The sequence below is a fragment of the Orcinus orca genome, chromosome 16 (genome assembly GCF_937001465.1).
Source record: "Orcinus orca chromosome 16, mOrcOrc1.1, whole genome shotgun sequence".
NCBI classification, from domain to species: Eukaryota; Metazoa; Chordata; class Mammalia; order Artiodactyla; family Delphinidae; genus Orcinus; species Orcinus orca.
This window is the reverse complement of record NC_064574.1, coordinates 16,024,904-16,041,208: the sequence shown is the minus strand read 5'-3', so window position 1 is coordinate 16,041,208 and position 16,305 is coordinate 16,024,904. Positions and strand designations below refer to the sequence as shown.

General features: G+C 45.1%; 1 protein-coding gene across 1 annotated transcript; it reads left to right on the top strand.

Moving 5' to 3' along the window:
* The first annotated feature begins 346 nt into the window (after window positions 1-346).
* On the top strand, window positions 347-2,051 carry PI3 (peptidase inhibitor 3). The gene is made up of 3 exons (XM_049699074.1): window positions 347-488; window positions 1,329-1,670; window positions 1,891-2,051. Exons 1-2 carry the CDS (start codon window positions 407-409, stop codon window positions 1,667-1,669), a joined length of 423 nt encoding a protein of 140 aa, XP_049555031.1. The 5' UTR covers window positions 347-406; the 3' UTR covers window position 1,670; window positions 1,891-2,051.
* Window positions 2,052-16,305: the final 14,254 nt, after the last annotated feature.

The following is a 16,305-nucleotide window of genomic DNA, read 5'->3' as shown; positions in this document are numbered from 1 at the left end:
CCTTGCCTATGAAAACTGAACACCAGACCTACCACTGACTTGTTAAATGACCATGGGTGATTCCTTTCTCTTCTTTGGGCTCCATATTCTTTCTATTCTAAGTATGAAGAATTTGGCTGTAATGGTGCCCAAGGGGAGCCAGCCCTGCTTCTTTGTGAGAAAGTGAGGTAACTATTGGGGCTATGAGAGGTGATGCAGCAGTAACTGCCATTTCTCCCTGTAAATAATCCTTGGGGAAGGGCCCAAGGTGCTTTCCAGGATGGAGGTGGATATTTCCTGGTAGAACTAAGAAAATGCACCCCTTGTCCCTTGTGAAACCACAGACCCACCCTTGGCACCCAGCCAAGCTGGAGCTGCATAAAACTAGGTTTGGCCTCAGCTCTTAGCCATTCACCTTCCTGACAACATGAAGTCCAGAAACTTCTTGATCCTGGTGGTAGTGCTTCTTGTCCTTGGGACGCTGGTGGCAAAGGCAGCTGTCGTAAGAGGTGAATAGGGAAGTGGCCTGGGTGGGGCTGGGTTGGGTTGAGGAGAGGATGTTGGGGGCAGCCTGGGTACTGACAGGGGGTACTTCCAGAGCAGCAGGCAGGGCTAGAGCCCACTCTTCAGCCTGGACAGTAGGTTTCCAGCGTATCCAGAGAAGTAGGAAGTTGCCTACTAGACTCTACATGCTTTCCACCCCAGGACTGAGATATCAGGGCTGTTTGTGGAAGGAGTGTTGTTACATGACCTTGGCCTCAAGTGTTGATACTTGGACAGAACGTTCAATGAAGTGAGGGGTCCCAGGAATCTGGTCGCTGGGTGTGGGGTCTGTCCCCTGCCTGTCTGCCCCGTAAAATCACCTGTCATCAGTCCTCTAAGAGAAGGTTAAGAACCAACAGGGCCTCAAAAATCATGTAGTTTGAAGACCCCTATTTTCCAAAGGAGGACATTGAGACCTAGGGAGGGGTGAGGATTTGTCAAGACAGTCTCCAGAGCCAGGATGGAGCTCAGGTCTCCTGGTAAGCGTCTCACGGCTCCTTTCCTTTCCATTAACTTTCCTCAGAGATGCCAAAGTGACACCTCTGAAAGACACTTCAGTCTGGCATATCCTCGTGAGGACCCTAAGACCCAGAATGGAGGGTGAGGGGAAGAAATGGACACCCGAGGAACCCCGGTCCCAGCCTTCCAAGAGCACAGACCCCAGCTAGCCCTGGTGACCCTCCCCTATCTCAAGTCACATTTTGAGGGACACTGCAGTGAACAGCGGCTGGACCTGGAGGAAAGACTAGATAGTTAAAGCAGGTACACTGTTCTAAATGTGGGGATATTTCTTTGTTGTCCTAAAGGTCAAGGCACTACGAAAGGCAATGTTCTGATCAAAGGACAAGATCCAGTCGAAGGTCAAGATCCAGTCGAAGCTCAAGATCCGGTCGAAGCTCAAGATACAGTCGAAGGTCAAGAAGATCCAGTCGAAGGTCAAGATCCAGTCGAAGGTCAAGATCCAGTCGAAGGTCAAGAAGATCCAGTCAGATTCCCATGGTTCCCTAAGCGTGGCTCCTGCCCCAGTGTTCCGGTCCAGTGCAGCATATTACATCCCATTAACAAATGTCTGAGAGATGCTCATTGCCGGGGGGCCAAGAAGTGCTGTATGAGCTATTGCGGGAGAGCCTGTGTGAATCCCTGGTGAGGTGAGAACTGGGTGGAGGAAGAGGTGGCCTGTGAAGGCACAGAAAGGCTGAGAGGTGGAGAGTGATCCTAGGTTGGTGGGGGAGAGGACATGGGGAGGTGATGGAGAGACCGAGGGGTCCCGTCCTGAGAGGGATGACAAGTGGACTTGGTCCTGCCTCCCACTGCCTCTGAGTCTTTGACCTGCTGAATCACATCTCTGATTCTCTTTTCTCCTACCAGGTGGAGTCTGTTCTTGCTGCACCTGTGAAGTCCCCAGGGATGCAGATCCTGGTGCCTGTAGCACTACCCTCTCCCGCACTGCCCATTCTTCCTTTCATCCGGGTGCCCAAACCTGGGATGCCTCTCTCATGGACTTTCCAATAAAAGACCACTTTCTACTCCATTTGTTTCTGGCTCCTATGACTTCTGGGCCCCTGGAAGCTCTGGGGAGATGGGTGTGGAGTTGGGACTTCCAGTCCCCAGTGGCGAGTGGAGAGGGACCCACGGCAGATGTTACTGTTGTGTGAAGGAGAGCGGGGGCAGGAACGAAAGGCCCATTCCTAGGGTTCACTGTAGAAATCCAATAATCAACCCAAGAACTGCAGCCTCTATTTCACCAGGAAATGGAAACCTAGACATTTTGCCTTTGGCCTTGGACCGGGGAAATAAAACCTAAAACCTTCCCAGTTGACCCCTACTTCTGACCTGGCTATGATCAACCATGTCAGTGTGACTAGCCAACCCTGGTGGCTAAATCTATAGCTCCCTCCTTCTTTTCCTTTCATGTTTCCCAGGGATCTATGTCCTCCCAAGAAGACATAGAAACACATGCTGGGAAATCCCTGCTCATGAAGCATTTCTCCTATTCATGCCTGAGGGGCCTCCAATAACACATAATTCCTTTGGGTTAAGCGATATCCTCTCCCAGCTTTCTATTTGAAGATGTGAACGAGGATGCAAGACACACTGAGTCCCTGATCCTTTCTTGTGATCGCTGATTAATGTTCTCTGGAGATGTACAAGTTGGGGTAGAGCAGACTCGAGGAGTGAAGACAGCAGAAGGGTGTATGTTGGGCAAACTTGGATGACCTCGTGGCTCTGCTGTTGGCTCACCTGCCCCACTGTCCTTGGACAATGAAGTTCTCAGGGAAGGTCAAAGCCACAGGGGGAGGAGCATTTGGGGTGAAGTGGGCAGAGCACAGGCTTGGGCGTCAGGAGACCCGAGTTCTAGCCCCAGCCTCCTCCCCAGTTGTTGGATGACCTCAGACAAATCTCTGAGCCTCAGTTGTCTACTCATTCTGAGGGGGGTTGAATGAAATCATTCTGGAAATATAATAATGAATGTCAGTTCAGCCCTGACATTATGGCCCTGAAACACCTCTTCTTTCTGTGTGTGTGTTGGGTTCCTGCTAGAGGGGAGGTGGGGAGCAGAGGCTTTGTTGCGGGTGAGAGAACAGAGAGCCCGCTGCCCCTTGGTCCCTCCCAGGGGCCTACAAGCCAGGGTTTTCCTCTCATTCTCCAGGGGATGGACTGGACTGCTCATCTTGGAGCACAGGTGAGAGCAGTGGCTAAACTTCTGGCCTGACAAACACGTAATACACCATTGGTGGTAAGAACAGTTTCTGTGTTTTAGTGTTTTCTCTGTTCCAGATCCTGTACTAAATATGTTATCTGTATTGTCTTATTTATTTTTCATTAGAACTCTCTCAGATGGGTAGTATACACATCTTTAATTTTGTTAAGAGTTTGAAGCCCATGAAAGCTTCACTTAATCACCCAAAGACACACAGTGAGTATGTGATGATAAATCCTATTTAAAAATTAAGCTAAATCCTATTTTTATTTTTAATTTTTTTGGCTGCACCATGTGGTTTATAAGATCTTAGTTCCCCAACCAGGGATTGAACCCCAGCCCACGGCAGTGAAAGCGCTGAGTCCTAACCACTGGACTGCCAGGGAATTCCCATAAATCCTATTTTTATTATAAACTAGCAATAACCAGAAAATGGAATGGAAAAAAATTCCCACTTATAACATCAACACAATTAAACCGCTCAACAAATAAACTTAATGAGAGACAGGCAGAACTTTAAAAAAGAAATGTAAACAAGTGTTCATGTAGCACATAAAAAAGTCTTGAATAAATAATTAACATGCTCCCGAATGTGAAGATTCTGTATGGTGAAGATAGCAGTATTTACCCCTTCGATTTTGTCTCTTTTGCCCCAGCTTTATTTATTTATTATTATTTTAAAATAAATTTATTTATTTATTTATTTTGGGCTGCGTTGGGTCTTCCTTGCTGTGCACAGCCTTCTTGTAGTTGTGGCGAACGGGGGCTACTCTTCGTTGCGGTGCGTGGGCTTCTCATTGTGGTGGCTTCTCTTGTTGCAGAGCATGGGCTCTAGGCGTGTGGGCTTCAGTAGTTGCTGTGCGTGGGCTCAGTAGTGGTGGCGTGCGGACTTCAGTAGTTGTGGCTCGCAGGGTCTAGAGCACAGGCTCAGTAGTTGTGGCGCACAGGCTTAGTTGCTCCATGGCATGTGGGATCTTCCTAGACCAGGGCTTGAACGCGTGTCCCCTGCATTGGCAGCCGGATTCTTAACCACAGCACCACAAGGGAAGCCCCCCTCCCCCCACCTTTAATGAGATAAAAATTGACATATAACATGAATGTTTGAGGTGTACAATGTGGTGATTTGATACATGTATACCCTGCAAAATGTTTACCACAATAAGAATAGTTAAATCCTTCACGTCATGTAATTACCATTTTGTTTTTGCTGTTGTTATGATGGAAATATTAAAGCGCTACTTTCATAGCAACTTTCAAGGATAAAATACTTTTGTCCCTGCACACCCTCCCTTGGTGATTTTGGCACCGGATTTACAAAACAATCCAAGCAAGGGGTTAGGGACAAAGAAAAGTCTGTGGGTAGATGTACTTTCCCCCCCAACCCTTTTTTTTTAACATCTTTATTGGGGTATAATTGCTTTACAATGGTGTGTTAGTTTCTGCTTTATAACAAGGTGAATCAGTTATACATATACATATGTCCCCATATCTCTTCCCTCTTGCAACTCCCTCCCTCCCACCCTCCCTATCCCACTCCTCTAGGTGGTCACAAAGCACCAAGCTGATCTCCCTGTGCTATGCGGCTGCTTCCCACTAGCTATCTATTTTACGTTTGGTAGTGTATATATGTCCATGCCACTCTCTCACTTTGTCCCAGCTTACCCTTCCCCCTCCCCGTATCCTTAAGTCCATTCTCTAGCAGGTCTGCATCTTTATTCCTGTCTTGCCCCTAGGTTCTTCTGACCATTATTTTTCTTTTTTTTTTTTAGATTCCATATATATGTGTAAGCATATGGTATTTTTTTTCTCTTTCTGACTTACTTCACTCTGTATGACAGTCTCTAGGTCCATCCACCTCACTACAAATAACTCAGTTTCGTTCCTTTTTATGGCTGAGTAATATTCCATTGTATATACGTGCCACATCTTCTTTATCCGTTCATCTGTCGATGGACACTTAGGTGGCTTCCATGTCCTGGCTATTGTAAATAGAGCTGCAATGGACATTTTGGTACATGACTCTTTTTGAATTATGGTTTTCTCAGGGTATATGCCCAGTAGTGGGATTTCTGGGTTGTATGGTAGTTCTATTTTTAGTTTTTTAAGGAACCTCCATACTGTTCTCCATAGTGGCTGTATCAATTTACATTCCCACCAACAGTTCAAGATGGTTCCCTTTTCTCCACACCCTCTCCAGCATTTATTGTTTGTAGATTTTTTGATGATGGTCATTCTGACCAGTGTGAGATGACATATCATTGTAGTTTTGATTTGCATTTCTCTAATGATTAATGATGTTGAACATTCTTTCATGTGTTTGTTGGCAATCTGTATATCTTCTTTGGAGAAATGTCTATTTAGGTCTTCTGCCCATTTTTGGATTGGGTTGTTTGTTTTTTTGATATTGAGCTGCATGAGTTGCTTGTATGTTTTGGAGATTAATCCTTTGTCAGTTGCTTCATTTGCAAATGTTTTCTCCCATTCTGAGGGATGTCTTTTGGTCTTGTTTATGGTTTCCTTTGCTGTGCAAAAGTTTTTAAGTTTCATAAGGTCCCATTTGTTTATTTTTGTTTTTATTTCCATTACTCTAGGAGGTGGGTCAAAAAGGATCTTGCTGTGATTTATGTCATGGAGTGTTATGCTTATGTTTTCCTCTAAGAGTTTGAAGGTGTCTGGGTAGTAGAGTCATTTTCACAATGTTGATTCTTCCAATCCAAGAACATGATATATCTCTCCATCTATTTGTATCATCTTTAATTTCTTTCATCAGTGTCTTATAATTTTATGCATGCAGGTCTTTTGTCTGCTTAGGTAGGTTTATTCCTAGATATTTTACTCTTTTTGTTGCAGTGGTAAATGGGAGTGTTTTCTTAATTTCACTTTCAGATTTTTCATCATTGTTTTATATCAATTTTATGGAGAGAAATTTAGGAAGAAATGCCTTTCATAATTTCACTCAGCAAATCAGGGCCACCAAGATCTGGTTCCCTGTTTCCTAGACCAGTGTTCATTCTACCTTCCCATGGAACTGGCTATTTTGATTAAATTGTTACAAATGTAAATTTCTCTGATTCCAGCTGATGCCTAAACAGTTGTCTCCTGGCAGCTGGAGCCCACTAGTATTTTTCATCATTTATAGTGTCAAGGGGAGTTATTAATTCAAAGAAATAAGGGGTTCATGGCATGATAAGGGGCCCATTTTGGGAGACATGACTTTGGACCAGGTATCCATTGGTCCCATGTCCTCATTTGGGCCAGGTTCTGCTCATCTGGGAATCTGTACCTGGGCAGGGAAGAGAGTCTTTTCATCCCCATTCAGACATCCAGCTTCACATTCCGTCCAGGTACCCCCTGTTCTCTGATTCCCTTCCGGATTTCAGAAGCAGGCAATACTGTGTTGTCACCCAGACCTCTGTTCTGATCCACTTAGACTCAGAAAAGTTCCACACACTCTCTGAACCTCAGTGACACCATCTGTAAAAGAGAAGGCCAGAGCACATGGAGGTTTTCGAACTCTTTGCACTAAAACTCCACAAACAACCTAGAACCTAATACAGGCATATCTGACCATGTGAGTAACTCTGGGGAGGAAGTCAGGGGGAGGGTAAGAAAGTTGATTTGTTACTTCCAGGCACTATTAAGGTCACACACACACAAAAAGCCATTTGAGCTACTCACAGTGGCTTTGTGAGAAGAACAGACATCAAACGTTCAGTGCCAGTGGAAGGATTCATATTCCTGCTCCCTACTTCCACCCACTGGATCCAGTATCCGGCAAACTTGAGCGCCCCCCTGAGGCTGGGAGCCCTCTGCCCGTCTCTGAGGTTTCATGCTCAGTCCCGGGGGCAGAACAACTGAGCAGTCACTGCAAAGTTTACAGAGAACTCTAAGTACTTCTTATGCCCTATCTAGAACAGGAGCAAGGACACGACACTCTCTTCCCACTGGACATATGTGTCATCCTTCTCAGGGGTGCCAGTCCTCGGAGGCAAAAACATGCACCCACTGGTTATCAGCTCTTGGCAATTCCTTGATCACACAGCCTTCCATCTAGTTAGAACAGACAGTACGCTCTGAGATTATCATGAACCGCTTCTTTACATTGAACATGAAAAACCTGAGGCCCAGAGAGGATGATGAATGGCTTCCCACAGAGTGCTCCCCCGGCCATGCCGGGTCCAAAATCAAAATGCAGAGCTAACTTCTTAATAAGGTCACGTTGATGGTTTCACACGATTTGGATCTTGAAGGGTGGTCCCTAAGATGAGATCGATATTCTTGAGTGATGGAACAGTACAAGGAAATACGTCGATGGAAAAGTACAGTTAATGGGGAAGTTGGTTCATATGGAAGCAATTTGGCCAAGATGATCCTCTACAAATCTGTCAAGTCAGCTCTTCTCAATGGCAAGGCAGTTATTCTCAATGTCAAGGCAGTTATTCTCAATGGGGTCTTCACCCACTTATTCTTCCTTTTCCATGGTCTCAACTCCCTGTGTTTTCTACTTTTATCTCACAATATTCAGAAAAATGGCTCTGATAGAATCTTTCAGCCTCTTTCATTGTGGAAGGGACTGATGGAGCCCTTGGCAACAATCTCTCCAGCTCCCTCATTTTACAGTTGATAGAACTGAAGCCCAGAGAAGGGAAAGAATTATCCAAAGTTTTTAGTGAACTAAATATGTTTCAGTAAAATGCAGTGGAAACAAAATGCTTTTTGAACTGGTGTTTTATGATCAATGAGATGGTACATCTTTCATATCAATTCAGGTGTTAACACTTATTTTTTCCCCTCTGTGCACTGCCTTTTCATGCACTTGTTGCCTTTTTTATTTAGCTGTTTTGATAAGTTTAATTGCTTTGTCACAGCTCTTCCTTTTAAATTTATTTAATTTATTTAAAAACTTAGGGCTTCCCTGGTGGCGCAGTGGTTGAGAGTCTGCCTGCCGATGCAGGGGACACAGGTTCATGCCCTGGTCCGGGAGGATTCCACATGCCGCGGAGCGGCTGGGCCCGTGAGCCATGGCTGCTGGGCCTGCGCGTCTAGAGCCTGTGCTCCGCAACAGGAGGGGCCACAACAGTGAAAGGCCCCCGTACCGCAAAAAAATAAAAATAAAATAAATAAAAATAAAACTTATTGAAGTATAGATGATTTACAATGTTGTGTTAATTTCTGCTATACAGCAAAGTGACTCAGTTATACTCAGCTATATATATTCTTTTTCATATTCTTTTCCATTATGGTTTATCACAGGATATTGAATATAGTTCCCTGTGCTATACAATAAGACCTTGTTGTTTATCCATCCTATATATAATAGTTTGCATCTGCTAATCCCAAACTCCCAATTCATTCCACCCCCCTGCCCTCCCCCTTGGCAACCACAAGTCTGTTCTCTATGTCTGTGAGTCTGTTTCTGTTTCATAGATATGTTAATTAGTGTCATATTTTAGATTCCACATACAAGTGATAGCATACGGTATTTGTCTTTCTCTTTCTGACTTAGCTCACTTAGTATGATAATCTCCATCCATGTTGCTGCAAATTTCATTCTTTTTTATGGCTGAGTAATATTCCATTGTACATATATATACCACATCTTCTTTTATCCATTCACCTGTCAATGGACATTTAGGTTGTTTCTATTGCCTTGGCTAGTGTAAATAGTGCTGCTATGAACATAGGGGTTCACGTATCTTTGAATTATCGTTTCATCTGGGTACCTGCCAGGAGTGGGATTGCTGGGTCATATGGCAACTCCATTTGTGGTTTTTTTGAGGAACTTCCATACTGTTTTCCATGGTGGCTGCACCAATTTACATTCCCACCAACAGTGTAAGAGGGTTCCCTCTTCTCCACAGCCTCTCCAACATTCATTATTTGTAGAATTTTTAATCTTGTCCATTCTGACTGGTGTGAGGTGGTACTTCACTGTAGTTTTGATTAGCGAAATTGAAATATATTTGACATATAACACTGTGTAAATTTAAGGTGTGCCACATGTTAATTTGTTACACATATATTGAAATATGATTGCCATTGTAGTGATAATTAGCACCTCCATCATGTTACATAATTATCTTATTTTTTTAGTGGATGGAATAATTACGTTCTAGTCTCTTAGCAAGTTTGATGATTATAATACAATATTTTTGTATATATTCACTCTACTGTGCATTAGATCTTTAGGACTTATTTACTACTCTTTACAAGTTTTTACCCTTAAATAACATCTCTCTTATCCCCCCTGTACCTTAGTAACCACCAATTTGCTCTGTTTATATGAGTTTGGCTTTTTTAGATTCCATATATAAGTGATATCATACAATACTCATCTTTCCCTGTCTGACTTTTCTCACTTAGCATAATGTGTTCAGGGTCTATCCATGTTGTTGTAAATGGCAGGCTTTCCTTCTCTTTCATGGCTGAATAATATGCCATTGTATACATGTGTTTACATATACCACACGTTCTTTATCCATTCATCTGTTATGGGCACTCAGGTTGTTTCCATTCCTTGGCTATTGTGACAAATGCTGCCATAAACGTGGGAGTTTATACAGTGTTTGTCTTCCTCTGGCTTACTTCACCTAGCATGGTGTCCCCAGGGTTCATCCATGTTGTCACAAATGGCAAGACTTCGTATATATAACATTTATATATATGAATAATAAAAATGAACTATTGAAAAATCTGGAATTTAACGTAAAGAGCTAAAAAAGGACAGAGTAAAACAAAGGGCAACTAAAGGAAGATAATGATAAAGATAAAATCATAAAATTTCTAAAGTCAAGAATAGGAAAACAGTAAATCTAATTAATAAACCAAAATCCTATTTAAAAAAATTACAAAATAGTGAAACCACGCGCTACTTAACCTAGATTTAAAAAGGAAGAAAATATAAAATGAAAGGAAGCAGGAATAGATATAATTAAGTATAATGGTGGAAAGCACCACGGTATGAGAAAAAAAATGATCCTGAGACTACTTTGCAGACTGGCTTCTTTTCTCACCCTTTTGGCTGCTCTCCTGGTCCCATGGTCCTGAGGACGAGGAGTCTGCGAGAGGGATGAGGCAGCTGGGCGACACCCACGTGCTTGCTGTTTGGGTGAGTTTCTATCTTTCCTGAAATACAATCGAGCTGTTATTTTCACGGCTCATGGTGAACAATGTCTCAGTTTTACTAATTGGGGCTGCAAACAAAGTTCATGATATTTAGAATACAGACCCTTTAAGTAGCTGCTCTGCCAAACCAATCAGACAGAATTTTTCTGAACTTGAACTACATCTCAGAGAGGATAGGCCAGGCAGAACTGGAAGACAGCAGTGAAGCACAGAGGAAAAGCACAGTATCTTGGTAATACCTTCCCTGTGTGACCGTGAACGGACAAGTGCCACCACTGTGGCCTGAGAAGGGTGTGGTGATGCTCAGGAAAGAGGGTTTGGGTCACACCACCAGGTAAGCCACGGAGAGTCGCGTTGATGATAGCTGAGGTCAAGGAGACTAGAATGGGGTGACGAGAACAGGGGTGATGATGACGAGCAGTTGCAGCCCTGACACCAATCACAGGGGCTGGGGCTGTAGTTTGCCCCACTGATCTTCATCCTCTATGGTTTCCTGCAGGAAGAAAGCCCACCAGAGCTGTTCCCAAATGCTTACGAAGATGTGAATCCCCGCAGCAGAAGGAGATGTGCAGCTCAGACCCCCTTCAGGAAGCAACTCTCCACCCAGCTTCGAGGAGTGTGTTAGCTGATCATGGACAGCAAGTGCTTCTCAGCCACAACCTGGTAATTGAGCTGAGGTCACACGATACTCAGGGGACCCCTGGCCAGGGACAGAGTAAGGCTGTGGTTCAAGGGTCTCTCTTTTCTGCCTAAGGGAGGACCTCTCTAATGGAAAATCCTTGCTCCAAAGCTTCCCCAATGGGCTGGCAGGGATGAGGTCAGGTCAGCACAGTGATGTTCCTGGTACCTAGTCCTGCTTCCACTCCTTCCCTTTCACAGGTGTTACTTTGCCATGAAACTTGTGCTCCTAACTCTGTCTCAGCTCCTGCTCCCCTGAGAATGCAATCTGCAAAACGTGGCTCATGGAATTATCAGGATTCAGGCTCAGGGCATTGTGAGAATGAGTGTTGAGGCAGCGTGATCACGGTCAACAACAGCTCAACAACTGTGTGATGTGGACACCTGTGCTGTGGTCCTGGACACTCACCACAGCCACCAATGCCCCTGGTTGGGTGCTGCTGCAGATGACAATACTGCATTGCCCTGGGAAAGGCTGCCCCTCGGTCCTCGCTGCTTTGGGTCACTCAGTGGAGATCTAAGTGTCAGGTGGGAGCATCACATTTGCCAAGCATCTTAGCGCAGCCCGAGGTACCAGAGTGAAGGAAAGTGACCCTTTGCAATGGGAAGCCAGGATGTCCATCAAGAGTCAAATATGAACTCAAAAGGGAGGTACCAAAATGTAGTGGGCAGTCAACAAATGTCAAATACCCTCCATGAAACTCCAGAGACTTTTCACATTGGCAGTTACAAGGAGAACAGCACAAATGTTGCCACCTCTGAAACAGAAGGCCACACTCCCTAGTCACCATGGAAATGTCCCTGGGAAAGTGCCTTCTCTTATCGGACCAGACAGCAAGACACCTCTTCTATCAGTTTCTCTACGAGCAGTAATTTCTTTCACAAGGTCACTTTTAATGGACCTGAATCATTTTTCTGCCCCTATTTTAATCCCAGGTTATCTTCCCAGCTTTTCCACACTAGATGGTACTTGGTCTTCCCTAGTCTGCAGCTGAGTGTTTTTCGATACTAAGGCACTAATTCTTCAATAATACTTGTCCCAGAGTTGTTTCCTCCTGAATCACGCTAGAGCACCCCACCGCTGCCTCCGGTCAGAATGATGTCACATCTTGTCCAGCCAACATTGCCAAAGCCTTGGACATCCGTCGCGCTTCTCTCCCTGGACGTAAGATGCTGCAGCCATTGGCTGCCAGGAGAAATCCTCGCTTCTTCCTTTCTCTGTGTCTGCTTCTAACAATCACTAGCATCACATCCATGATGGCGTTTGTGCTTGGGTTCTTAAAACAAGCACTCCTGCATATGTGGTGGCTGAAAAGAAGGAAGAGGGAACAGGCATCTGGACTTTCCAGCTTCCACGGGGAATGTGGCCTCAGCCCCCACTCCCAAGACTGACCTGGTCCGATACTCCCTCATTATAGGAAGGGTGTGTGTATGCTTAGAAGTCAAGACATGAAAGTTGTCTAAAGCATTCTCATTCCCACTGTGAGCATGGGAGCCGCTGCTCTGCAGCCTCCTCTTCGTTCTGTGCTCTGGTCCCAGCTTCTGGCCTGTAGTTTAACCAGCTGTTAAAAGGAAAGGGGATTGGATGGTCTCCAATATTCTCTAAACCACCTACTGCCTCATCACACTCTGCATGTCATGGTGAGGAGAGAACAGGGATCACGGGAAAGGTGAGAACTTCTGGGGCTGCATGATATTAGTGAAATCATCAAGAGATGCTCGCTGAAGTTCCCAGAACGGGCAGTGCAGCCAGAAAACTTGTGGTTAATTTGACAGCTCAACTGCTTCAAATCTGACTTAAAGGTAAACTAGTTAGCCTGTAGTTGAGTTTTTTGCTCTCATGGAGTGGCAGCTTCCTCCTAATTGCTTACCACCAAAATCTCCACTGTTTTTTAAATTTTTTTAATAAATTTATTTATTTTATTTGTTTATTTTTGGCTGTGTTGGGTCTTCGTTGCTGCATGCGGGCTTTCTCTAGTTACGGGGGGGGGGCTACATTTCGTTGCGGTGTGTGAACTTCGAATTGCGGTGGCTTCTCTTGTTGCGGAGCACGGGCTCTAGGCCCGTGGGCTTCAATAGTTGTGGCGCATGGGCTCAGTAGTTGTGGCCACTGGCTTAGTTGCTCCATGGCATGTGGATCTTCCTGGACCAGGGCTCAAACCCATGTTCCCTGCATTGGCAGGCGGACTCTTAACCACTGCGCCACCAGGGAAGCCCCTCTCCATTGTTTTTAAGAGTACCTTCCAGCTTGAACTTTCCCACACTCTGTTCCCCAAAAAGTGGATTCCTTTGGAGAGAGCTTTAGAGCTTTCTGTTGTTGAAGACTGCCTCTTAACCTGGGCAAAATCTCTGAGCTATGTCTATGGAGCTGTGATGGAGATAGTGGTTCACTTCTCTGGAGGTGACACCCTTGTTTTACAGACAGGGTTCTGTGCATGGGCAGTAGCCTCTGGTCTTACAGACATTCATTTCCTGGCATGAAAACTCCACCCGACGAATGAGCCATTCCAAGGGCTGCTGTGGCCTCAGCATTCTTGACCTTCAGTCTGTGGGGTAGAGCCTCAACCCTACAAGTGGGGTTGGGGTGGAAGAATGGAGCCCCCTATCTCTTGGCCACACTCAGCTGGAATTTAGGTCCTGAAACGTAGAGCTGGGGGCCGGGGGAGTTTGAGATATATTGGCAGCTGATATCTCCTGGGGAGACATAATCCTTGATAAGGATGTGGGAGAATGAAATCTTGCATTTGTGACAACATGGATGGAACTAGAGTGTATTACGCTAAGTGAAATAAATCAGACGGAGAATGACAAATACCCTATGATTTCACTAATATGTGGACTCTAAGTAATAAAACAAATGAACAAACAAACGAAACAAGAACAAACACATAGATGGAGAGAACAGATCAGTGGTTACCAGAGGGGAAGCTGGTTGCGGGGAGGGTGAAATGGGTGAAGGGGATCAATTATATAGTGATGAATGGTAACTAGACTTATGCTGGTGATCCCTTTGTGGTGTATACAAATATCAAATTATAATTTATATAATGCCCAAAAGTTTGCTATACAACAAATTTACCTCAATAAAAAAAGAACTTTCATTTGGAGCTCAACTCTAAATTTTTTAAAAGGGCATGTGCAGTGCTGTGGAAAACCAATTGAATGAGATCTGTTGTTCTTATTGTAAAATGCCTAAAATTGCAGCAAATATCTCTAATAAAATCTTCTTTAAAAAAGGAAAGAAAGAGAGAACGAGAAAGAGAGAGAAAGGCAGGTGAGAAGTTGGGGGACAGAGTTGCTATGCTAGGGAGTCATCTTTTTCCTCAGCATCTCTCTGCCTCCCCCCGGGTACCAGCTCCTCTATGTGCAGCCATAGATCTGTTTCTCACCATGGCTTAAGATAGATACTCTCTTTGCCACCAAGCAAGTGGGAACAACACACACTTACAGGGGTGCAGAAAGAGTTAGAAGGGTTATTTGGCTTGGGGTTCACGTTCCGAAATGACCTCAAGTTAGACTTTTGACCTTAGTAACAAACAAAGTTTATATAAAGTAATGGAGACATAAAGGCAGGCATTAAAGTAGAAAACATTCATTAGACCACTTAAACTTACGCAGTGCCCAATGCACGATATTCTCCATATTATTTTGTTAATAGCTTACTATCTGGCCTTGTCTTTGTACCTGGGTGGGCTCCAAAAGTTAATTTGTTCAAAGTAAACTCTTCAAATGTACGCATTTCTGAAATCTGTTGGGAGGGTTGGCGTTAAATTGTCCTGGATACAAAGTGAGAAGGGGGGAGTTTGTCAGACCTGATAAATACTCTGGCAAAGACAATTCCCTCCCATTGCTTCCGAATCCACTGCATAAAGCAAGAATTAGTAAGGGCCAGGCCAGCCCTGCCACTCCCTGAAGAAGAGTGAGGACTTGTGGGCTTTCAGAAGTTACGTCCCAGAGGTTATTACAGTGCCTTTTTCAGGGGTGAGAGAGCTGATATCTCCTGGTCAAATTCAGGCGCTTTTGACCCTGGGCCCTAGGAACTACAGCTCCCCCTGCTGGCGGTTGCCTGCCAGCGTCGATATCAACCGAGATCTAGTAGCCTCCACGTTCACCCACACGCTTTTCTCGCATCATGAAGCTGAGCGGCCTCCCGGCGCCCGCTGTGGTCTTCCTCTTGCTCTTTCTCCACATGGCACAGCCTGGATTCCGCAAGGGTGCGTGGTGGGCGTGGAGGTCCTAGGTGTGGTTGGGCGGGGGGAGGGGGGACGCTTCCTCCTCCGAGGAATCCATGAGACAAGCTGGCGCTGATGCCCCGGTGTTCCCACCTCACCCCGTGGCGTTTTTCCCCCAGCTATCAGGAAACCTGGCTATTGCCCAGATTTTTTTCTTTCCTGCCCTTTCGTCTTCTTACCTCTGTGCCGGCGGGATAGAGGTTGCAGTGGGTCCAAGAGGTGTTGTGCGTACAACGGCAGACGTCAGTGTACGGAGCAACGGCCGACTTTGGACTGAGGTGAGAAGCCCCATCTACCCCGCTTCACTTTGCCCCTGAAACGTTCCAGAAGAACCAGGGGTCCCAGAGGGAGTGGAGGACTCTCGGTGCCCTTAGAAATCATTGAGATAAGAGCTTTTAAATTGAGATCGGCCCTGAACCTTGCCTCAAGGACAGTAAAGAAAGAGGCCCAGCAGACCTCCTTCCTCAGAAAATACAATTTTTTTCGTGTTATGGGCCTCATTCTGTGAATTGATGAGGAAGTTTGGATAAGATAAGCGGCTCAACCGTTAGTGAATTTTTATCATGACTGTTTTCCATGGCCGTTGTTTTTTCTAACGGCTCGTAATAAGGAAGCACTTTCCTCTTCACATTTAAACGGTCAGGTAAGGGATTCTGAGATTATAATTCTTTAGCATGGCTCACCTAGAATTCCTGAACCCTGATTCCTCGGAAGCACATCTTAGCACCCTTGGGAGGAGAGTACCTAGCAAGATTCAGACCACAGTGGTCTTGGGACTCAATCCGTGTTCCCCCCACGGTTTGCATCTTTCTGTATCTGCTTCTCTCTCCTCTCCTCAGGTAGAAACCCCTCCTTCACCAGGCTTGAGAAAGTGCTGGGGAGCCCAGTCTCAGACGTGGATAACTGAGCTCCAGTGCTTCCCTGCTTACCTCATTCCCAAGACTCCCTTTTATCAAGAGTTAAATGCTTCTTCATATGAAAATGACACAAAGAAATAAAGTGTTATGTATTTAAAACTACGTGAAAATCTATGACTCCTGAGTCTGT

What these genes read in the sequence shown, in the direction of transcription:
- PI3 (XM_049699074.1), top strand. Translation starts at nt 407, where the DNA reads ATGAAGTCCAGAAACTTCTTGATCCTGGTGGTAGTGCTTCTTGTCCTT. An exon ending in AAAGGCAGCTGTCGTAAGAG is followed by an intron (nt 489 to 1,328) that starts GTGAATAGGGAA and finishes GTTGTCCTAAAG; the next exon opens with GTCAAGGCACTACGAAAGGC.